Consider the following 25145-nt stretch of genomic DNA (forward strand, 5'->3'; position numbering starts at 1 on the left):
ATATACCAAACCAGGTTGGAATAGCATTTTAAAAATCGATGAGTGTACTGGCCCTTTAAATAATCAGCTCCTTCAGCTGCTGATCGGCCACGTATCGCCACGTCTGCGCGCATGCGCACTGGCCTCATTTGTGTTCCGGGGCTCGGTCAGTGAAGGAAATTCGACCAAAGCCCTTCATTTCTCGTTTTTATAAACACTTTCTTGTAACTGAGGCACAAGGTTCTTCCTTTAAACACTCAGAAGCATTGGATATTTAATATTCAGGATGAATTTCTTCAGGGGAGTGATGGGAGGGCAGACTGCCGGGCCGCAACCGTCAGGAGCGGAGACGGTAGGAATGCTAATCAATTAGCTGCTTGTTCGGTCTGTGGCTCATACATTTCACCTAAAGTAAAAACACATTGCTCAATAATGTATGCACACTAACATACACTTGTCTTTTAATGTTAATCTCTATTTTTTTCTTTATATCATTCAAATTACTTATGAGAGGCAGACCTTTCTGAATCAGAAAGCTAGCCATGCTACATAGCAAAAGTAGCAAATCTGTCAGTTAGCTGTTGATGCGTGAAATTTACCTGCTAACTGACCTCAAACAGTTAAAAGCTGTGTCGAAGAAAATGGCCAAAAGAAGTTTTATATCACCAGTGTTTAATTTCTAATTCTTCATCCAAAATTCGTTTGAATCACAAACTGTATCACCAGCAGCAAAACGTTACTAAGAACTTTGATCAGATCTAGAGATGGATCAACTGGTAATTCCGCTTTGTAAACCTAAAAACACAATCAGCAGATACTTCCCTGCAGGTCTACAGCAAAGTATTGATGTGTGTTGCTGCCATAGTCTGTTCAAAGTAATGAAGCTTTTTGCGCTACATGTGCTTTTGATTTCAAAACCAATAATTGTTTGCTGACTACCATAATTATCATGTAATTATCAGATTTTATTTACAGAGCGCTTCTCATATGAGAAAGGGCATAAATTCTAAACAGAATTTAGTCAAATAATAAATAGTTATAAAAACAGAGGTTGGAGCTAGCAATCTAAATCTATAAACAATACTTAACAAAAATAGTAAATATAATGAAATAAGAGTGTATTTCTTGAAGTAGTTAAACATAAATAGGTTAACTTAAACTAAGCAGGTTTTTCAACAGAAACTGTTGATGTTTTTGTTTAAAACATCAACACCCAACTTCTCTCATCTTAAGGCTTACAGTAAGAAAATACACCCATACTTTATCAACTGCCACCAAAAGTTATTTAAATATAACACCGATACTGTTGTAGAAGAAATTAATTTATTTCACAAATCATTAGTTGTTTTTTTCTCCCTGTGATCAGATTCAGAAACTGTGTGACCGGGTCGCCTCTTCAACACTACTAGAAGATCGCAGAGATGCCGTCCGAGCGCTTAAGTCTCTCTCAAAGGTAAAAATAAAAAAAAGATCTGGTTATCTTTCTGAAAGGTACGGTGGAGTACTGTTTCCAGAAACTGAAATGTTGACCTTTTTGCAGAAATATCGTATGGAAGTTGGCACACAGGCAATGGATCACTTGATAAACATTCTGCAAACCGACAGGTATGCAAAGGTTCTGCAATATTACTGTGCATTGCAAAAATAACAGATTTTGCAGGAGGGAGGAAATAAGTGTTTGATCGAAGCTGCCACTTTTAAGGTTGTTCACATAAAACCAAGCAGTCTCAATTTGTATTCATTTGAATTAATTTTAATGTGGAGAATGATTGTCAAATGGCCTGCACTTGTATAGCGTTTTATCAAGTCCTCAGGCCTCCAAAGTGCTTCTCGCTACATTCAGTCATTCACATGCTGATTGTAGCAAACCACTGGATAGTAGCTGCCCCAGATAGGCTTCCTTTTTGCTCTTCTTTTCCCATTTTCAACTTTATTTAGTAAAAAAAAAAAATCTTCTACTGACCAAACAATGATTTTACCTACAGGCTCTTTGTAGGTTAAATGTTGACCTACAGAGAGCCTGCTTCTAGAGTTTTAGTGCAGTGTGTTGCAGCAATTGTTTATATTTGCTTGGTTTCACAATTTAGAAATGAAATGCGTTTAGTAAATGATGTTGCTCTTTTAAATTCAACAGATCTGACTCAGAAATCCTGGGATATGCTTTGGACACACTCTACAATGTAATCAGTAACGATGAGGAGGAAGAACAAGGTACTACTGGTTTCATCTCATCACACGAGGCAGAAATTGCTGCAAAGTTTCACTATTAAGCAAAACCTAGTCAGAATATTGTTCCTCCTCAGTGTTTGGCAGCTGCAGATTCAGTTTTATGTTTGCATGTGTAAAAGTGTTGAGTTGGACCACATTCAGTCTGCATCCTCTCCTCCATATATGGACCGTGACTGCGTCATGTAAAGACTCTTGTCTCTCTCTTCTCTTTCATGTGTTAACCCTACAGATGAATCAGAAGGTAAAAATATTTTACTGTGCATGATGCAAACACTTTTAACCACCAACTCCTGCCAGTTATCCATGATCCTTTTGTTTTGGATGTGGAAGGAAGTTCATTATTATTTTTGTTGGGATTTTTTACACTTTGAGCATCCTAAAAAACATTTGAATTACTCAGATGTGTTTTTATGGCATGCCTTCATGAGAATCTGTCAGCTGTGGCATAAATTAAAAGCATTTCCTCCTTCTCATCCTTCCCTCTCTGTCACAGGAAACCATGTTATGTTTGTTCATTAATGAAATAAATGCACCTTTGCTGTTGATAAATTACTAAACATGTAACCAGGTTCCCTAAAATCCAGGAAGGTGTTTGAGTTGCAACACCAACGCTTTGCTAACCCCACAGTGCTCTCTGCTGAATCTTTCCTCAAAGTTCTCAGTCTTTCTTTGTTTTTTGCAGTAAATGCTTATATTTTTCTGTAGTTAATCTTTTATTTATTCACTGCTTTGTCAAGTATTTACTTTTTCAGATCATCTCAGTTCTAAATATGTTTTGTTTTTTAAGTTATTAAAATCTGTGGATTTACAGGAACAGAAACTAAATATTTATCTGTCCACATTCCAAATATATCAACCAAATATATCCCAATATGCAGAAGGGAAACCTTCTTAGCCACGCTGTGTAGAAGGTAATATCTAGTCTTCCTATAGTTCAGCGAATCAGTACCAAGGAAAATGAATGGCACTCCTTGATTGGCTGCTTTCTAAACACCAGCCAGTAGCATGTGAAGTAGCATTGCACTTAAATATTTTAACCTCCCAAACTACATTTTTTCAGGGATGCTCTACTTGTCTGAAAAAAATCCATGAATAACTTAATTACATTCCTTAGAAAAAATCTGTGAATACTGAACCATGTAAAGTTGGTAGTCCAGTGGAGTGTGAATCTCATCCCGTATCGTCTTGGCTCAGCCACAGTTTATGACAGATCAGCACAGATCAGAACTGATATCGTTGTTCATAACTGTGGAAGAAACCTTTTTTTACGATCCATTTCCATCATGAAACCGAGCTGCTTTTTATAAACTACCACCATATTCCTTAAAGATGGGAGCTTCCAGAAAGTGTGCTTCCTCTTGGAGTATTTAAATAAAATCTTATCTGAGACGGGGAATTTCCTTTTGCCAGATGAAAACGCTCAGAAGCAGGCCGACGACCTTGGGACCCAATTCACAGAGACATTCATCCAGGACCCAGAGCATATAACCCTGCTCCTCACCATGCTAGAGGTACTGCAGTAGCAACACGCCAGCCATGTCTGAGCTGCAGAGCTGTCTGCACTTCAGTGCACTGGTTTTAATGTTTTTTGTTTTAAAGGAGTTTGACTTCCATGTGCGCTGGCCCGGCGTAAAGCTGCTTACTGCTCTCCTAAAGAACCAGGGTGTCCAGGTGCAGGGGATCATTCTCGTCAGCCCGATGGGTGAGTTTCCTCCAACGCTTCATGTTTTCACTCCCAGGCCTTTAGGAGTCACTCTTATGTTAACAAATTCCTCCTTATTTCACCCTGATTATGGCGATTAATCAATTATTTTTGCCGTTTGATGGATTGGTCTGGCGATTAATCGGGTTCAAAAATGGCACATACTACAGATTTTTTTATTTAACCACATAAGCCTGTTTTATACAGTAATAGAAGTGCATTAAAAGATGCAAATTAATAATTCAATTTCTTTTTAAATAAGAAAACAAACATTTTAATACCGAAAATGGAATACCATTCCTTTAGTAAATAGGAAGTGCGTGAAGCTAAAACTTGAGGATGTTTTGCTAAAACATGTTTGCGGACACAGATGTTTTTACCTTAAATGAGATTTGGATTAATTACTGCTCCAGATCTGTTTTTCACCAAATTGCTGATTTTGGGTTTGTTTACTCCTGTCATAGATTGCTAAATTAGTTGACGATTATTTCAATAATCCATTCATCACGATTAATCCTTTTAATTGTTCCAGCTTTACTTGAAAGCTGTTTATTCATTCATATTTGATTGAGAAATACATTTATTTCCTTCCATAGGTGTTTCCAGGTTAATGGACCTTTTGGCGGACTCGAGGGAAGTAATTCGTAATGATGTGAGTGTATTTGTGAAGTTCTTCAGAAAGTAGATGTCTGAACGGATCTGTGACAGCTGCTAAATGCTGTTTGCTCTCCGTTAGGGCTTATTGCTGCTTCAGCAGCTGACCAAAGGCAACGCAGCCATTCAGAAGATCGTGGCGTTTGAGAACGCCTTCGAACGTCTGCTGGATATCATCACAGAAGAAGGCAGCAGTGATGGAGGTGAAAAGACTACTGAACGGTTAAAGTTGGTTGTTGTTCCATATAATGACATATTTTCAGTAGAAATACATCATTGGTAGGCATAAGTACATATAGGCAAAAATGAATGTTTCATTGTGACTTGTTCTTTCACCAGTAACGTCTCAAACATTTAGGAGAGGGATCTTTGAATTATAATAATAATAAAAATCATGCACCTAGGCTTATTTTATACCTTGGATGTTATCCTTTTATTTGCTTTTGTAGATCAGTCTTGAGCATAAGAATTTGGCTTTTTTCACCAAGATAGTTTACAAAAATAAAGTATTTAAAGGCACAATGAGCATCAGTTTTATATTTTAAAATGGTCTTGCTTTTTGCACACATTCAAACCAGCATCTGATGTGGATGTTTTTTGTAAAAAAGTAAATGTTTTTTGTAAAAAGTACCAGAGTAAAACAAAAAAAAAAAACTCTGGTCATTTAGCTTTAAAAAAATCAAGGATTTGCCAGTGTTGTCAACACACCAAACAATTTAGCACAGAACCCATTTAAATTGTATTTTTGGGCACAATTTGTTTAGTTAAATCTTCAAAAATCTCACCAAGTTGATTCATGCTAATTGTACAGCTGGAAATGAGGGGCCAAATGTCAAACAGGAACTTTGAATTTTCCTCAGAAAGCCCAGAAGCTGTTGATAAAATGACTTGAAGCCAGACATCTTGGAGGCTCCTCTTCATTTCCTGATCCGTTGTCGTCTCTGTGTCCAGGCATCGTGGTTGAGGATTGTTTGCTGTTGCTTCTGAACCTGCTGAAGAACAACAGCTCCAACCAGAACTTCTTCAAGGAGGGCTCCTACATCCAGAGGATGAAGCCGTGGTTCGAAGTCGGGGACGATAACTCCGGCTGGTCAGCACAGAAAGTCACAAACCTCCACCTCATGCTGCAGGTAGCGCACAAACTGTTGCTTTCAATCTAAATTAGCAACCAGATTAGATTTAGCAGCACATATGACTGTTTTTTATAAATATTTTTTTTAACATTATCCCAGCTGGTGCGAGTGATGGTGTCACCTGTGAACTCACCTGGAGCCACAGCCAGCTGTCAGAAGTGCATGTATCAGTGTGGCCTGTTGCAGCAGCTGTGTACCATCCTCATGGCGACCGGTGTCCCTGCTGACATCCTCACAGAGGTAATAATCCCAACAGGACTCTCAGATTACACATTCATAACCCCACCTGGCAAAACTATGTGACATTTACCATGTTGTGACAAGGCCTGCCATGAAAAATTACTTTAGTAACCGATTTAAAATATTTCTAAAGTGGCACAACAAAATCAGTGTTTTTGATTGTAGAAAAATCACAAAAATAGTTGCAAAATCCTTGAGGGACAGATGGATGGTGATAAATTATGTTTTGAGACCATTTTCTAGTAATTTGTTGGTAATGGCATGTAAGTACACCCTCTCAAAGACCAATAAACTTTCATATTGTAAAGAACACTTACGACTGGAGCTGGAAGATATTTTAAATATTCAAAATACAAAAAAACAAAAATGATAACTTAAATGGGGGAAAAAACCTCCTTAAAACCAAAACCATAAATAAAATTAAAAAACAAAATTACTCTTCAAGAAATAATCAGAATTTTAATTTAATATGCGATTAATTGATTAATTGCGACAGCCTTAACTGTGCTTTGAGATATTTTGTGTCTGTAGATGTGCAACGTTGCAGTTACAACTAGTTCTGTTTATTCTACGGTGTGAATGCACATGCTTGCCACACTTTTCAGATCCAAGTTGGTCCTTTGCATCAAATCCCAATAAAATACCTTGAATTTTCCATTAATAACATGACTGAAATGTGAAGACGTTCCAAAACGTTTCCAAGTTCTGATTCGTGTGTTTTTCCTTTCAGACAATAAACACAGTTTCTGAGGTCATCAGGGGGTCACAGGTCAACCAGGACTACTTTGCTTCTGTCAATGCCCCGTCGAACCCTCCGAGGTAAACGCAGCCGCCATGTTTTGAAGCTTCCACCCGCTTCTGACTGGTTTTCCTTCAGGGATGTGTTGGGATGTTTGTGTTTCAGGCCGGCCATCGTGGTTCTGCTGATGTCCATGGTGAACGAGAGGCAGCCGTTCGTGCTGCGCTGCGCCGTCCTCTACTGCTTCCAGTGCTTCCTTTTCAAGAACCAGAAAGGTCAGGGGGAGATTGTCGCAACCCTGCTGCCCTCCACCATCGACGGTACGTTTCCTGTTCACATCCTTCGTGGTTCGACCTAGGACAGTGGTTGATTGTTAGACTTTTGCTGAGGTAGATACGATTGGTGGAGAAGATCGGCTCCACATGTAAGTATCAGCCCATCACCGATCTCCCAAAATGAAGGAAATCAGCTGGCCGATGAATTGGCGCATCCCTAGTTCAAAGTGCTTTACATCATATAAACATCACATTGTCAACAATTGAGAAAAACCAGTAACATGCATTACATTTTGTCAAATGCCATCATTAAAATCATCAATTCTTTGGTAAAAGACCAAAGAGCCACTTCTCTTGCTGGAGTTTGTTTTGGTTGTATCTACCCAGAATTCCCTGCGCTGCAGTCCATTTCCTGTTTTTGAAGCAGCCTCCGGTCCACTTGCGTTCACATATGCATTCAAACCACCAGAGTCCACTTCTGCCGAACTGGGATAGAGGGTTTTTAGGCTAACCAGAGTTGATGTTTTTGGTCGATTGGGGATTCACACCTCCCGATCTGAACCAGACTTCCAAGACAAACGGACTGGAGTTTGATTAAAGTGGACCAAACAGGGCTGGTGTGAACACACCCTTACTCATTCTTCCTCTTTGTTTCCTGCAGCTAACTCCATCTCAGCCGGCCAGCTGCTGTGCGGCGGCCTGTTCTCGGCGGACTCTATGTCTAACTGGTGTGCGGCCGTGGCTTTAGCTCACACGCTGCAGGACAACCTGACCCAGAAGGAGCAGCTGCTCAGGGTGCAGCTCGCCACCAGCCTGGGCAAGCCACCAGTCTCACTGCTGCAGCAGTGCACCAACATCCTGTCTCAGGTAGAGAACGCCTCCTGCCTTCGCCTCTTTCAGGCTGGGTGCTTCTGGGTAGCGTAGCTGTAACTCTGAAATGCGAAGCTCAATGAAGTTGTGGTTTTTCAGGGAGATAAGATCGTCCGGCGGGTGAGTAAAGTGCCTCTGCAGTGTGTATGTGTGTGTTTTTGAGTCTTTGGGTGGTCGTTTTTGGCTTGGTCTGAATAGTAGGGGTCTCTGGGTTCCCACATGTTGGTGAAACTTGCTTCCCTTTAACCTTTTAGCGCCCTGCTTTGCCCCTAATGTAAAGCCTCGTTAGTGTAACACAGACGTTTTGGTTGCATTGACTGACCACAGAAACGCACAGAAATCAAGAGAGGTAGACAGGAGAGCAACAGAAACTACTGCTGCTGCTGGTTGTTGTCGTCCTAACAGCTGAATTGACATGACGCCGACTTCGCCCTCATGTGGACGTAGCGCAATCCTCCATCAATCATTCCAGGGCGGTTTTCATCAGCTGACCAATTGACGGTCCCAATTTGCCTGGAAGTAGACGCACCGCTTATCTGAAGGAGCTGACCTTCAACAACATTACTAATGCTTATCATAGCAAACACGCTGAAGTCAGAGACAATTTGAGGAAAATAATAGGAAATCATGGCCAATTAGAGGGTGGATTGCCATTTCTTAGGTTTCAAAAACCCAAACAGAGTCTGGAGTAACGCAAGAAATGGATCAATTCCTTCAGCCGACCTCATGTCCGGTTGAATGAAGCTGTGATCAACAGCAGCTGCCACATGTTCATCTGAATGAAGGTAACTGGCAGTAAACATCCAATTTTTTTGTCTTAGCGACACTTATTGATAGTCAAATCAAAGATTATTAAGCGAAGGTAGTCATGCTTGATTTTATGTGTGTAGATTTCAATGTTGGCTCTATGGCAGCATGTAAACGTGCTGCAGTAACTGCAGTATTTACATTTGAGCACCGTTCTATGCTACTGTTTATTTTTTGTGCATTTTCCTGATGGCAGATTTTCACAAGCCGGTTTCATTAAATTATTACTCACCCATTTTCTACGTGTAAAATGCGTTCACACTCTCATCCAGTGAGGCGTTATGTCCCTCATCATTTTTCCTCTTAGGCTTTATCGTTGATTTCTCTGTTGTTTCTCGATAAAAACTTTATAGACCTGATATACGACTTCTTTTTTTATTTATTTTCTGGGCCTTCATCTTTGACTCAGTGTTGGCTGGTAAGGCAAAAATTACTCAAAGCATGTCTTTGGTACCACATTAAGTTCCACTACCTCTGCTATTACAACACTGTTTGTTAGGGGTTTGCTTTACTTTCTCATGGGGGCGGAGTCGGCATCATGTCAGTTGTCTCTGTGCTACCAGCTCTGAGGAAGTTTGTGCTGTGGCTAATCTGGGGTCTTTTCCTCTTCAAGTTAGGAGCTTTTACTGTTATTGTTCTTAATTATACAAGTCTTTTTTTCACAAGTTACTTTTTAAATTCCAGTAGGGTCCAACAGAACCTTTGTGGGAAAAAGCACTTCTCTTCATTAACTTGATTTTGACTGTTATGCAAATTAAGACCTTTTATACACTGGTGCTTTCACTGACCAGAAGATACAAACAAATACAAATTTATAAATGCTAAACCTTCACAACACACTAAATCTGCAAAGTCTGTTTTAAACATCTGCCTGACAAATGACGTTCTTTTTAGTCTGCAGTATTTCCGTCCTGGGAACTCATCGTATTTGTCTAACGCCTTCGCTGTCGCCTCAGTAGACATGTTGGATGATGAGGTCACATGTTAGCAAACGAAGCTGAAATAAAACTGATTTAATATTTAAAATGTCAATCAAAAGAACCAAAATACAAAGTTATGTACAGATTCTGATATTTTAAAGGTTAAAATGAAAAATTAATAACATCATTCAAAAATAACAAATTCAATTAGAAAAATAACTTTTCCAAATTGTTTTTTTCAATTAAAAACTAGCACTTACAGAAGGTAGTGTACATTAATAAGGCAGGGTAACGTATGTAAATTTTTATGGTGTTGACTTTACTTGAAATAGTTCAGCAGGTAACCAAACAAAGCTGGTGTATAAACAAGAGGTCTCACTTTCACATAAACTGTGTTCCTTTGTCTCTCTGGTGCATTTTTGGTTAAAACCAACTGATTTCTTTCTGAGAAACACAATGGTTCAAAAAGTCAGACTAGCTGCGATATGACCGTTCTGACTGCAGACGCGTTGAAAATGACTGGACACATATCAGAATTAATACCACTATGGAAGTGGCAAAAATCTTTTTTTTTTTTTTTTTTTGTGGTGAAAAGATCAGCATGGGGTCGTTCAAACTGCCGTGAAAAAATCAGATTTTGGTCAGATTTGCGCAACCTAGATTCTGGAAATTAAAAAAAAAATCTATATTTTGCTGCTATTTTGATTAAAATAAAAGTTAATTCTGATCGTCCACATGAAATAAACTGATTTGAGTTTTTGTTTTTGGCCTTTAAACTTGGAACACGTCATAGTTTGCTTTTTTGATTCTTGTTTCATTTTTCTGTTTCCTCATTTTTTGCATTTCGTCACATTTGGAGACTAAAGCTGAGAAGGTGACTTTTCAAAGTTGTTGTATTACTTAAAGCAGATAAGTTTTATTTTCCCCTCTGCTCTTCCGTTGCTCAGATTGTCGTTAATTACGCTTGTCTACCATCGTTTTCACAGCAGGAAACATGTTTCTTCTCGTCGTAAGGCATGCTGAGCATTTTTAATGCATCAGGATGCAGCTTATACAACATTTTTTATTTTTACATCACTGCACCTTTTTCACTACAGCTTCTTTTCTGCTTAAAATATACTACTACTTGGGGAAAAAACAGATTTTAATAGGATTGAATTGATTCCTTTCTGAAAAGCATATTTAGTTGATTTTGTTTTGCATGTTTTGCTACAAATTAAACATTCAGCTTTAATTTGCAAAACAATAAAATTTTGAATTTGTGATTCTTTTTAAATGAGTTTTGCCCTGCAGGCCTGCATGCTAACCTGTTTTAACTAATTATAACCATATTAACAGTGGATGCCTTTTGAAGCATTGCTTTGATACATTAACCCAATCCTGGAAACTGAAAAAACAAACATTAAAACTTTTTGCTCATTTAGTCACATTGTTTTTTACCTCCTTTATGTCAGGATAATAAATTGGATTATTTTTTAAAAATTATTATTTTATACTTGTTTTTGGGGTTTATTTTGCTACTCTGTCCATTTTTTAAGAAATATATCCTCCTGTTACTTGAAAGCCTTCAATTTGATCACATTTCCTTACGAAGAAGTGTTTTTAGAACAAAATGGTGGGATTGTTCTTCGGCAGCTCGCTGATGTTTGTAAACGTTTGCTTCCTCTTCCTCTCTTTCTGCAGGGCAGCAAAGTACAGACCAGGGTGGGCCTTCTCATGCTGCTCTGCACGTGGATCAGCAACTGTCCCATCGCTGTCACACACTTCCTGCACAACCAGGAAAATGTTCCCTTCGTATCCTTCATTTCAAACGCCTTTGCTGCTTTTCACTCGGATCTGCTGCTCAGTCTGTGGCATGTTGGGTTCGCCTGGACAGGTTTTATAGGCATTGTAAAGTAACAGGGATTGGTGAAACATGAATGGTACTGTACATGCAGAGCTTCTGAACTAGGAAAATGTATCTGTTATTCCAAGTAGGAATGAAACAATCTGATTAATCGTGAGGAATCAATTATTGAAATAACCGTTAACTAATTTAGTAACCCAGACTCTAAAAAGGCCGTTTGCTGAAAGAAAACGTATTCAGAGCAGTAATTAAGCCAAAATTAGACAAAAATATATACACATTTTACATTTAAGATGTAAAAAAAACTCATCATGTGGCAGTTTTAGCTTCCCCTGGGTCAATTTTTGTAAAAAAAAAAAAAAAAAAACTTTAAAGAATCTCCTGTAAGCACCTTTTGCTATCCACTTATTAATCTGTTAATCCAAAATTAATCACCAGATTCTTCCTACACTTCCTTAACTGTATTAATGTTAAGTCGAGCAGAAATGACTGAACTTTTCACTTGCTGATGTTAGAAGTTTGAATCCTTTGCTACAAATCATCAAGCTTAAAGGAATGCTATGCTGTTGCATTTTAGGCAGTAAAATGTTTTTTGTATTTAAATAGGAATTTAATTCATTTGGATCTTTTAATACATTTCTAATATTGTATAAATATGTAATAAAATAAAAAAACTGCAGAATATGCCAGTTTTTTATCTAATTAATGGTCAGAATACTTAATAAAATAATCCTTTGCAGCATTAATTTCTACAAAAAAATAAATTATGATAGCGGAGACCTGGCTGCATAAAAGATGTCAAAGCTTTATTTGTTGCTCTAATTATTTAAAAAATAAAAACAAACAGAAAATGCCTCCAAAATTATCCAAAGTTATGCAAGAATAAGTTTAATTTGTTTGAAATGTCCCCGTTAACCTGCGGCAGTGCTCATCCTGAGGGTTGGTCCTTGACGTTGGGGCTGCTGCAGCTGACGGCTCAAATCTCAGAGAATCTGGGAGAAGACGAACGGCTCGTCCAGGGTCTGTGCGCTCTCCTGCTCGGGATCTGCATCTACTATAACGACAACTCACTGGAAAACTACACCAAGTAAGTGTCCCTGTGTCAGAGAACGAACACGATGAGCTGTCTTCTCAGAAGGACTGAATGCAAATGTTACCTTTTCCATGTCTATTATCGGCTATCGACAGTCCAGAAAGTTACTGGTTAGCAAATTTGTCCCAAAAATAACCTGGTAAGATTTTTTGTTTTGTTGCAGTGGAGTGTTCCTTTAAAACAACCTGCTCAGAGTTTTCATTTTCTCGTTCAGGGAGAAGCTAAAGCAGCTGATCGAGAAGCGCATCGGGAAGGAAAACTTTGTGGAGAAGCTCGGTTTCATCACCAAACATGAGCTGTATTCGCGGGCGGCGCTGAAGCCGCAGCCCATTTTCCCGTCTCCGGAACAGATGCTGTTCGACCACGAGTTCACCAGGCTGCTCAAAGAGCTGGAAGGTCCGTCCTCACTGCAGACCGGCCCTTCTGGAAGGTTTTTATTCAACCAGACAGAAGAGATGCAGATTCTCTTTCTGCTGCACACAGGTCTGATAACCAAAGCTGTCCACAAGTCCAGTGAGGAGGAGAAGAAGGAAGAGGAGGTGAAGAAGACATTGGAGCAACATGATAACATTGTAACTCAGTACAAAGAGTTGATCAGAGAACAGGTAACTCCTGAAATCTATAAACAAATCACTGCAAAAATACAAAATCTTACCAAGTAATTGTGGTCTAGTTTCTCAGCACACTTTAAATAAGACAAAACTAAGTTAGAAATAGGAGGTTTGTTTAAGTCAATAATTCTGTATTATTGAGAAAAAAATAATATGGAATAAGTACTTAGAAGTACTTATTCCATTGGCATTTTCACTTTTGGGAAAAATGTTTTGCTGTAAGTGAAATAATCATCCAGGGAACTAGAACTTCATCAATATCAAGTAATTATTGACCTCAAGCTCCTGTAGGCCCTTTGCATGTTGTTGTTTACATCCAGAAACAGACGATTCTTTGGCCATTGTGCTGCTGCAGGGGAACAATCCTTTTAAAATGAAACTTGGAGATGTAAATATTAATTTAGTGCAGTGCGCACACAAAGGGAAAAATAACGCAGAAAAACCGTTGAACAACTCAAAACCGCTGGTATTCTTTTTTTTGTCACACTCTGTGTCAGCTACGCTACACACAGACTCGTTGCCATAGCAACTGACAACCACGGCACTATATACATCAAGATCCAGACATTTCCCACACAAAGAACAGAACATTTGGTCCGTTACAGTTTCATGTTTTTAGGCTTGGTGTTTATTTTGCGGTTAATAATAAGTGATGCTGTGTTAGATTAGCTACTTGCTGCTATTAGCTAATCTACCACAGCAGTAGATTAGCTCATCTAAGCTCCTGCTCTACTGATGATCTGTCAGAGCTGGTGTTTTGGATGCCTTTTTTTATTTTTGCTGCCAGGGATCTATATCTTGCTGAAAAGTTACTTATAAGTTAATTTTGTCTTATTTATTTGTACTAAGATATTTTCACTAGAAACTATATGAAAATTACTTGGTAAGATTTATTGTTTTTGCCTCAGGTGTTTTTTCTTTGCCAGCATGTTGAGTCTCTTTGTATTTGATGATCAGGACGCTCAGATTCAGGAGCTGAAGGAGAAAGTTTCATCGATGACGACTCAGACCGAACAGCTGCAGGCTACAGTCAGTCAGCAGCAGTCTCAGATTCAGCAGCACAAAGACCAGTACAACATCCTGAAACTCAAGCTAGGTGGGTCCGTCTGTTGGTGTCTAAATGAGGAGGATCATGGTCTGTCTCTACCTGATTTTAGTCAGAATCAAATTTAATAAGCTTAATTCATGCTCCTGAACATAAAATCATATTTTTCATCTGAAGGAACATAATTTGTCTGACAGTTTTTGGTCTTTGTGTTCAGGTAAGGAAAACCAGAGTCAGTCTAGCCAGGGGGACACTCAGTTGAACGGGCTGCAGACGGAGGAGCTTTCTCAGCTCAGGGAGGAGCTGGAGGAGCTCCGGAGGCAACAGACGCTCCTGCAGACGCAGCTCAGCGAGAAAGATGCACTAATCGACAGCCTGGTCAGTAGCATGGCGCTGCTCAGCTGTTCTAAAGACCTTAAATTTTTCATTTTGCATCTTCTATTTGTGTTATTTCATTACACCATCAACAGTAGCTGATGTCATTGTGAGGATCTGACACCTTTAGCAGTGGCTGTCGATGTTAGCAGGAGCTAACGCCATTAGCTAAGGCCATTAGCGCGAGCTAACGCAAAATCAAACTAAATTGGAAGGTAATGAGTGGATGTTTAAGTGATATTGAAGCATTCTTTAAGTCTTTGTAATGCCCTGTTGTAAACAGTTTGAGTTAGAAACTAGAGCTTCAAACTCTTGGATTGCCATTTCCAAGCAGCATCTGCACACATGCTGGATTTTCCATCTGAGTCTCTCCTTTTTCTGTTTGGGCCACCTCAATTTCTATTTCATTTCTGCTTTTCCTTCATTTCGGTCTGAACGAAACCCGTCGATCAGAAATGACTGCTCCGACTGGACAGAGCTAGCGCCGTAGCACCTAGCATACGTCTATACAGAATGAATTTCAGCGTAAACAAAATGACTATTTTTTATTTATATAAACTAAAAGGCCTTAAGTATTTTTTACCGCACTGTTTTTTTAAAATAATTTTTTACTGAAATTCTAATGTTAAAACTAATCATGGATCCTTTTAAAGCTGTGGCAGCAACTAGGCAACATTAATTAGTTTAAAATAGGATTTACATAATTTCCCAACCTGGATGTGTATTAAAAAGAAAAATCTTTACATTTGCATCATATTAGTCATATTTGTGTGCAGCTCTGCATGTGGAGTTAACATGATTTTTAAATGGGGTTTTTTTTGTGTGTTTTTAATACAGAAGTCGGCAGCAAAAGCAGCTGAGTGTCCAGCAGGATCAGACAACACTGAGCTTCTCCAGGTGGGATTCATGACCTCAACTTCCACCTCTTCACCAACGTCAGCTTTACTTTAGAACAGGGGTGTCCAAAGTGGGTCCTGGAGGGCCTGGCATCCTGCATGTTTTAGTTCTCTCCCTGGCTTAATGCACCTGGATCAAATGATGGCTCATTAGAGGCCTAAGCAGAACATTGACTTGCTGAGGAGATTGTTACAACCACTAAGGAGAGAACTAAAACATGCAGGATGCCGGCCCTCGACTTTGGGCACCCCTGCTTTAGAAGGAAAACCTTAATCTCAGGAAGTAAAAGAAGCTCTTATGAACTTCATTTATTTCATCCCTACTAGTTGCAGGTCCCTGCATTTGATTGTCTTCTGGTTGAAACATTCAGCAAAAACAACTAAAAATATATAACACAGATCGATCACATACATTCAAAATAAAAATAAAGTTCAAAACAAACGAATGATGCTGCTTGAAAACCCACGAAAGGACATTTACTTCCATATGTTAAGCAACAATTATACGGGAAAAACACATTAGATTAATAAGAATGATTCAGTATCGCTGTCAAGCAATTAATCAATAACATCATAAATTAACATGAAGAATGAAAGTGAATAATTTTGAATTACTGAGTTACTTCATTTAATTTCCTTTTAGGATCAATAAAGTATTTTGGAATTGAATTTGATATTTTCTGAAGTGAAATTTTTTTTAGACTGACTTCATACTGCATTTTATTTATGATTTTATTTTGGATATTTAAAATATTTTCCATTTCCGGTGTTTAAATGTTCTTTACAAAATTTAAGTTTATAAGTCTGTGACAGGCAATTATGCCATTATCAATATATTCCTTTAAAATCACGATAACAATATTATCGTTTTTCCCCAATAATCACTGGAACAATTTATCATCGTTCCAGGCCTAGTAGTTGTTTTTTCTAAATACTTTCTTAATTTCATTCTTCTGATGTATCTCCAATACATTTTTCAGTAAATTATTCCATCTACAGAAAATTTGATTGACCTTTTGGAAATATAAATCTACCTTTGATTGTATGTCTAATTTGATAATAAAAAACAAATTACAATATATAATCTTTCACCATTTTGAACTTATGTTTCTTTTGAGTGATGTTTTAAAATGAACCTGAGTTTTGTCTTTATTTCTGTGTTGCAGGAACTGGAGGCATTAAAGAACCAGGTTCAGACCCATTTGGCAGAAATCAGCCACCTGAAGGCCGAGAGGCAGGAGCTGCTGAGGAGAGCGGAAGCAGGGGTAAAGGTCATCAAAAATTATAACGATGTGACGTTCAGGACGCAAAAACACCAAATCTTACCAAGTATTTCTGTCTGGGTTCTAGTGCAAACATCTTAATACGCTCGAAATAAGACTATGGGGCCCCAGAAAGCTGAAAGTGAAGTTTATGGGATTCAATGTTTTTCATTTTTGCCATCTTACATTTTTTGTCATAATTTTTGTTTTTTGTTGTTCAGTATTTTTTTATACAAGTTAAAATAATTATTTCTGATTCTCATTTTCTTATTGGCTGCTGGTCAAATTCAGAAAATCCATTTTCTGAATTTATTTCCAGAAAATTCATTTTCTGAGTTACGTAGCAAGAAAGAAATGGAAAAGTCTGAGAAAAAGATGAAAGGAACTGGAAAACATGAGAACTGTGGGAATAAAAGAAAATATTACATACTTTCTTAAAATCAAAAGAGGGGATTGTGATAAAAAAATTTTATTTTGTAGTACGTAATGTTATACGTAAAAGGTTTGCTAGTAGAACTATTACTTTTTAATTGACATTCAAGAATTACTGACTCAAATTAAGCTCTTATTTCTTGCTAAAAAGTTACTTTTAAATCAGTTTGATCTTATTTAAAATATAATAAGATTATTTGCACTAAAAACTTGACAAAAATACTTTTGCTGTTGGAGTGTTAATCCCAGATGTTTAATTTCTGGTGTCTTCTTCCAGCCCTCTGACACAGCGCCCCCTAGTGACGGCTCCTCAGATGCAGCCAAGGCAGAACTGGAGAACCGACTGGCGGCTCAGACGGCGGAGATGGAGCAGCTGAAGGTGTGATGATCGGACCTTTGTCTTTCTCTCCGTGTGAATCAGCCGCCGCCGCGTCTCTCCTACCGTCTCTCTCTTTCTCCTCCTCGGTGCTTATTCAGGAGAATCGATCAGGACTGGAGCAGCAGCTGGCGGCGGCCACCAGCACGGCGGCCATCTTGCAGACGGAGAAGGCCAAGCTGCAGACGGAGGTCCAGGAGTCCAAGAAGGAGCAGGACGACCTGCTGATGCTGCTGGCGGACCAGGACCAGAAGATCCACAGCCTCAAGCAGAGACTCAAAGACCTGGGAGAGACGGTACGGAAACATTCACTGGAGGTCAAACAAGGTCAAAAAACTTTACTGGAGGTCAAACAAGGTCAAACCTTTACTTCCTTCCTTCCTCCCTCCTTTCCTGTTTTCTTTCCTTCCTTCCCTTCCTTGATTCCTTTCTCCTCCTTTCCTTCCTTTCTGTTCTTCCATCCTCCATTCTTTACATATTTTCTGGGTTTTTCTCTTCTTTCTTTCCTTTTTGTTATTTCTTTCCTAGTTTTGTTAGTTCCCTCCTCACTTCCCTTTGATTCCTTCCTTTCTTTGTTTCTTCCCTCCTTTCTTTACATCCTTCCTTGTTTTAATCTTCTGAGAAGTTTCTCCATCAGTGTCTTTAACCAGAAACATGAATCTCTGTCACGACCTCCCAGGGGTCAGAGGTCGCCGTCTGACCCGGCTCTGTTCTGTCTGTTTGCTCTAGTTAGACTGTGGCCCTTCCCTTACAGGTGGAAGATGAAGACGACCTGCGGGACCAGACCTCTGACGAAGATGACGAAGACGAGGATTAGAGAGGAAACACTACAGAGAGAAGAAGAGACTTCCTGCCTGAGAACCGGAGGACCGGCTTCGCGCTCGCCGATCCGGTTTCTCCTCCCGGCTGCCATGTTGTCTTCGTTTCCCCGTGTGTTGAGTTTCTGGACGTTTCTGTGTTCAAGCTGAGGTTCTTCTCAGAGGTTTAAGCTCGTCAGTGCGTTCATCTCCACAGTGTTCCCCCGTCGGCATTTTATTTTATTCTGCTGTTCTACGTTTTCTAATCACAAACACAGAGTCTAGGTTGATTTTAACATCGTTTGAAGTGGGAAATCGGCTGTGGAGTTTGGAAAGTAGCACACTTCACCTGGATTTCCTCCATTTCTTCTCGACGGCTAAACCGCTCTACGATATGCTGCAAAACACTGAAAAACATGTAAAGACCACAGAAAATAAGACGTATTTTTTCAACTTTTTGTGCAGTTCTGGCATCCAGCTTCTGTATGATACTGTGTAACTTATCAATTTAAGAGCCACATTGAAAAGAATTAATAATCTATCTGTATGCCGTATGGAAAAAATATTTGTAGATAAATTAAATTTTACTAAATCTACAACCCAAGACATTTTGTGTTTGTTTTTCGCTGACTTTTCTGGGAAGGTAAATTTATTTACAAGGCACCTTTCAGTCAGATTGCTTTACAGGAAATTAGAATAGAAATATCCTTTATTAGCTGCACTTCCATTACAAACATCCTCAAAACTTTGTCAATAAACATAATTTACATTAAATAAGAAACACAATTAAAGCCACTTTAACGGCAGTCAGAAGTAAAAATGCATTTGGTGAAGTCTACTCAAGTACTGAGTAACTGACTAAATGATCAATTATTTGATATTTATAAATTACATAATCAAACAGACCAACATATAAAGTTAAGTGGAAATTTTGGCATGTTAAGGACCAACATGACAGTAATTCATATAGGTAACAAAAAAGAACAAAATTAGACAATTTTTTTCCAAATCAGTTTCTTTCAATAAAAACTTATGAAACTTTAATAAAAAACTGCAGGTGTGTGTCTGAGTCTGCTGAAAGTTTAGTTACAACACGTTTGTTTTTCATTCAGTGGGCAGAAAATAGACATTTTACTCAAGTAAGAGTAGAGATACTTTATAATAAAATTACTCAAGTTAAAGTAAAAAGTACAGAGTAGTAAAAATACTCCTAAAAGTACTTTTCCCCCTAATTAACACTTTACTAAATCAGAAATTAATGTTTTTATGTCAATATTAAAAACTCTGCAACAGAATGCCCTTTAAATTGAAAATATTTTAATTAAAATGCGAGTAATCAGCATTCTCTCTTTTTAGATGAATTCTTCTGTAATTGCGTTATTTGGTCAGAAGGGGGCGTCAAATATCCTGACAAACATCCTACATGACTTCATATGTTGTTCACATTAATATGAACGTTCAAAACAACGCTAATGATAAACTGGTTCCACCTACAGTTAAGATTCAAACATCCTGGTTCTACATTACGTCATCGTCACGTGAGCGTCTCCGACCATTCAGATGTCTGTGATTAAAAGGTGAACCAGCTGGAAGGTACAATATTATCCATGCAAATAATGTGACTCGACACGTCAGCATTTCATCACCGATCGGCTGAACGTGAAAGATCCAGATCACAACACACTGAATAAAATAAACATCCATATCCACTCATACGGAATCTAATCACAGTCTGATTAATTTAAGATCCAAAACAATGGATCGATCAGCCGCATGCAGTCAAGCTAAGGTGTAAACTTTGCAACAATCACTGTTTTCTGTTGACTGTCCGGTGCGGTCGGTTTGATTGGGGATCGAAGTTGCAATATTTATGTTTTCAGCTGCTGCGGTTCACTTTCACACGGTGCCCTCCCCGCCTGTGGTGGCGCTGCACCAAGAACTGCTCAAGGAAACAACATAAAAAGAAGACACTGAGCGCATCTTCCTCCTTCACAAAATGTAAATTAAAACGGAGTAGAGTCCGAGTTTAGCGATTGTAGGATTTCTCTTTTGTCCTTGGTACAAGAGCAGAAGTCATTTCACTCTCTAGTGGCTAGCGCGTTTGTTTTGGTTGTATTTACCCAGAATGCCCTGCGTTTCAGGCCGCCTCCTGCTTTTGGAGCAGTCTGGTCAACTTGTTGTTCTCTTATGCATTCGAACCGCACCAGAGTTCACTTTAACCAATCTGAGACCAAGGTTTGTAGGAAGAGCAGAGTCCACTTGCACATTCACACCTCCATAAATGAACCGGAATTTACAGACAATGATTAAACTGGACTGGTGTGAATAAACTGTATAGCCTCATTTAAGGGCTTTATCTAGGCCAAAAATAGATCTTAACTGCTGGGGCAGGCAGGGGCGTCACAAGGTTTTAAGGACAAGGGGGGCTTAGCCCTCAGGAGATGCAGGTCAAAGAAGACAAAGAAGTAAATCTCCACTTGTTAAAGACTGTGCAAAAATATTTTTCTCATCTAATATTTTAAAATGATTGTGGGGGCTATGAGTGTTAAACTATTTTTGACAGTCCTGGACCTATTGCGCCTTCGACCTGATTTTGGAGGAACATAAGACAATGGATGGATGGTTTCTAATCATCATTTGTTTATTATGCAAAAGCATATTTAAATAAATTGTTCCACCTGATTCCTTAAAATCAAAGCTCTTGTAAGGATTGTTATAAAAATATTATTGTTCAATATATTGTTATTTTTTTCTTGGTAAATGTTGCTATTGACTTCATCACAATTTACCAAAAAGTTATGAATTTTCTGAAATACAACTCCTTTTGAGTCAGTTTTAGTTGTTCTTACTTTTTAACCCATTGGAAAAATAGCTTTGACACTTACTGAGGTTTATTTATAACCCTTTGTACAAAATTAATGATTCAAGAAAATGGCTTTCCCCGCTCATATTTCAATTTATGCAAAACTTTGTGGAAAACAGCAAAACATAGAGTTCTATAAAATAATCTTATCAAATGGACATAGGCTGTTCTATTTAGTTTAAAAACACATAAAGAGGGTGGGGAATGGACAAAATAAAATAAATTCATCCCAAAATGCACAACCTGGCAAAACTAGGCTATTTGCATCAACACAACTAAAATTACGCAAAAATAAAAAATAAAAGAAGGAACGAGGGTAGGGGTGGGGGGCAGCAGGGTTAGGATTGCCCCTGGAGCCAGAAAGTTTAGGGTCGCACCTGGACCTTTGTTTAAATCAGTCAGTAATCAAGCCGACACACCCGTTTCAGCTGGCACCAATTCAATAATGGAGTCAAAATAATTCACCACTTTCCCTGATAATTACCTTTTTTTTATCAGTTTATTCATTTTTGACGTATTTTTAAGATGAAATATGTTTGTTTTTCTTGCAGAATGGACTTTATTCCATTTATAGCAGCTTTATTGTTTCTAATCCTAATTTCCTAGAGTTGCACCTGATGCCCTCGCCCCTCCCTCCTCTTCCTCCTGGCGTCGTCGCATCATCCTCCTCCTCTTCCTCCTCCTCTTCCCCTCCGGGCTCCAGCAGTCTGTCAGGACGCCGAACCGTCCTGTCTTGCAGTTTCTGCAGATTTTTAGTTTTTTTTCCGTTTTCCAGACGGACTTGTGGGTCTCACAAGGTGAAGCCGGACATTGTGACTTTTTCAGCGGCCGCCATGCAGCTGCCACCGATGATCTAACGACGCCGCAAAGTGCCACCGGATCCGGATCCAAGTCCAGCAGCACCAGCAGAGTCCTCTTCCAGGAGAAACCAACACATGACCGTCTCAAAGGTGAGTTCGCCTGGGTTTTTATTTTTATTTGTCATTTAAAGTTGCAGATGTGTTTCTGTGGAGGGATTATTTCTGGAGCTTTGCAGAGTCTGAGCTGCAGAGCTTCCATGCGGCTGCGGGAATAACAGGCTTTAACATCAGGATGAGCGTTTTTAACCTTCACACTGTTGCACGATGGATGAACGCGGTCAGTCATACTGGTGCTTCCTCGAAAAAATAAAGTAAATGTATTGTTCAAGGGTTTATTTTCTGTGAATTTACATGTATCTTTTCTTTTTATTTTTGCTTGAAGCTAATGAAAAATGTATCTGAAAATTAGAGTTAAATCATTTTCAGAGCAGAAATGTTTTGCAGTTTCAGCGATGTGATTAAGCCGATGTAAATTAAGTGGAAGAAAAAAGTGAGGGTAAATATTGTGAAAGTGACACCCTTCCACATATCAACAGGTAACTGTACCTGTGTGACTTCATCAGATCCAGTTATAAGGATATTAACAAAACATACACACATTAGCTGTGTTTCCACGACAAATGAGCGTAAATCTTTGTATTTTGCTAATCGAAACCCCCCACCCCCACAATTTTGCAGTTGCTGTTTTTCCTGTAAATAAGGAACTCAATTAAAATCACGCGTGAAAATTTTGTTTATGTGATAAGTCATTAAAAAACATGCAGTGCCGCGATCCTCCTCCTACTTCCTGTTGTCGTCGTCTTTGTAGTTTCCACCAGGAGTAACATCCGGTTGCTGATCAGGTTGCTCGTGTGTGTGTGTGTGTGTGTGTGTGTGTGTGTGTGTGTGTGTGTGTGTGTGGAAGGAGTGTTTATCCATTGCAATTCTGCAAAATAAACCAATTTTAGAAACAGTCAAAACAAAAACTACCTCAACCTGGTGTCAAAACTTTTTTTATATATGAAAAAAAAGAGTTTTTATTTTAATTGCCGTGTTTCCATTCAGCAAATTTATATTCAAAATGTCAAATTGTGCCACTAAATGGTCAATGGAAACGCAGAGCATTCAGTTCGGTTCATAGATTTTTCAGTTGGTCTGATGCAAATCTCTCTAATCTCCCGAGAACCTGAATATTTGTGTTTTTATTTTTGAAATAAATTCATTTCCACTAAAACTGATAAACACTTGGATTATTTTTTTTCTTTCTTTGCATAATAAATTTCCACAAAAAAATAATCAAACTGGCAACTTTCTCACATCAGATTCAACTTCAGCAGTTTTTCAGTTGCAAATGAAATATTTTTGTTCTATTGTTACATGTTTTTAAAGAAGGTTAATTATTAAATGTGACAGTTTTGGAAGTGAAAGCAACCCTACTGTTGGACTTTGCAATTGTTTTAAACCAAAGTCTTTTAAAGTCTCCAGAACTTTTCAGTTGGACTCTGACAGCTTTGGCTCTCCTGAACATTGATATTACTTTTTATTTAGTTTTTTACTCTTGATTTCTCTTGTCTTTAAGCTGACCTAGTATTTTCTCATATTTGGCTGCACAGACTAGGCTGAAAGTTTGCAAAAAGAGGCTGAACGCCAAAGAAAATCAAGAAAACTTCAGAAAGTCGTTGGCTTGAAAATAGACATGCAGTCATGTCGATCTCCTTTACTCACTGAAACGCACATTAACTGGTTAGTATTGACATTTTTTAATCTATTTTACAGTTAAACAGTCAAAAATATTAACATGTTGGCCATGGGGAATGAAAGTCTGCATCATCATCTCTGCTCATGAAAAGTTACATTTCCTGGGTTACAGGAAATGTAACTTTCCTGTAAGTTGTGGCTGAACTTTGACCCCCCACTGGGTTGCGGTATGCTTCCCATCCATTGTCTCACTCTGCTGTCTGAATGTAAACAAACTGGAGACAATAGACAAACCAGTGGAAAGATCTGTGCTTAATGAGCCGAGTGTAACGGTGCACGGCCACAATTTAAAGACGATTTGCTGGTTTTCTGCTCTCCTTTGGCAATTCACCATGAGGAAATGTACAAACTGAGATATTTTCAGAGTTAACTCTTTGTAATTTACATCTTTAGCATCTTTAACAAAATACTTCTGCAGTATTTTATATTTACTTGCAGCATATTTCTAGTTGGGGTGAAGCTAGCTTCTGTGGTAACAATAAGATGGTTTCCTGTGACGGCGTTTTAGACCCAGTGCAGATGAAAAGGAGGAATTTTTTTCTCAAATTAAAAAAATTGTGGGTTTAATCTCAGAAATTTTCTAGAAAAACATGGAAGGTTCTGAGCTTTAAAAGTTGAAAACTTGCAGGAAAAAACTCAAATATTTGAGATTAATCTAAGAATTTCAAAGTTTTCCAGCAAATTTTTCACTTTTGGAGCTCAGAAATTTCCTTGTTCAAAACAATGATGATCTTTTTTATTATTTTATTTTAGGAAATTTTCAACTTTAGGAGCTCAACTAGAGCTCAGATGTTCTCCATCCAGTCTGACGGGCAAGAAATTTTCTTGAGATTAATCTCAATGGGACTTTTTTCTACCAAATTTTCCACTTTTCAAGCTCAAATGTCCATTTTCTTCTGGAATATTTGTAAGACTAATCCAAATTTCTAAATAGTTTTTTTTTTCTGTCAGAGTTGACGCCTATTAACAATAACACAGGAAAGACAAGAGAGTCAGATTCTGAATACTCATGAGGAGAACAGACAGAGATGGGCTTTCAGTTACAATCTCCTACCGTTCTGAAAGCACATTTGCCTGCCCCTCTCTTTTTATCGCTTGCTGAGGTTTTGAGTTTTTGAGAAGTTTGCAAAAATTTGCATAAGTGAGGAAATTTTACAAGACATTGGCATAGAAATTAAGAAATCAATACTGCCTGCAGGTTTTATGTTGGGAGACGAAACGCGGTCGGTTTCTGCTCAGTTGTGGTCGAATGCAAATTTTCATGCCGGCCAGAACAAAGACAAACTTCAGTGCGTTTCACTGTTTATGATAAACCAACAAGTTTGAAACGTGATGAGCTCAGATGTTCTCCATCCAGTTTGACCGGCAGGAAGGGACACGAAGCCGGCAGCAGTAGGTAACGTC

The 25145-nt window shown here is 38.5% G+C and overlaps 2 protein-coding genes across 2 annotated transcripts in view; both read left to right on the forward strand.

The window, feature by feature from the left end:
* Positions 1-98: 98 nt before the first annotated feature.
* On the forward strand, positions 99-18885 carry LOC106937520 (general vesicular transport factor p115-like). The gene is made up of 26 exons (XM_015019062.1): positions 99-331; positions 1346-1432; positions 1520-1584; positions 2114-2190; positions 2438-2449; positions 3619-3719; positions 3808-3910; positions 4507-4562; positions 4647-4767; positions 5516-5694; positions 5797-5937; positions 6668-6756; positions 6842-6996; positions 7613-7818; positions 7921-7941; positions 11232-11342; positions 12363-12481; positions 12702-12883; positions 12971-13092; positions 14056-14194; positions 14361-14521; positions 15356-15415; positions 16581-16679; positions 17386-17487; positions 17586-17780; positions 18239-18885. Exons 1-26 carry the CDS (start codon positions 266-268, stop codon positions 18299-18301), a joined length of 2832 nt encoding a protein of 943 aa, XP_014874548.1. The 5' UTR covers positions 99-265; the 3' UTR covers positions 18302-18885.
* A 2701-nt stretch (positions 18886-21586) lies between these two features.
* coro2aa (coronin 2Aa) overlaps positions 21587-25145 on the forward strand; it is a 50468-nt gene continuing 46909 nt past the window's right edge. Inside the window, exon 1 of the mRNA XM_015019063.1 lies at positions 21587-22094. Coding sequence (XP_014874549.1) covers positions 22080-22094 — 15 coding nt within the window. The 5' untranslated portion in view covers positions 21587-22079. The remainder of the gene's footprint in view (positions 22095-25145) is intronic.

The sequence above is a fragment of the Poecilia latipinna genome, unplaced genomic scaffold (assembly GCF_001443285.1).
Source record: "Poecilia latipinna isolate Pla-1442-1.1 unplaced genomic scaffold, P_latipinna-1.0 Scaffold2367, whole genome shotgun sequence".
Lineage (NCBI taxonomy): Eukaryota > Metazoa > Chordata > Actinopteri > Cyprinodontiformes > Poeciliidae > Poecilia > Poecilia latipinna.

Coding starts and splice junctions, on each gene's coding strand:
- LOC106937520 (XM_015019062.1), top strand. CDS start 266: ATGAATTTCTTCAGGGGAGTGATGGGAGGGCAGACTGCCGGGCCGCAA. Junction 3,720..3,807: donor TGCTCCTCACCATGCTAGAG/GTACTGCAGTAG, acceptor TTTGTTTTAAAG/GAGTTTGACTTCCATGTGCG. Junction 5,938..6,667: donor CTGCTGACATCCTCACAGAG/GTAATAATCCCA, acceptor TTTTCCTTTCAG/ACAATAAACACAGTTTCTGA.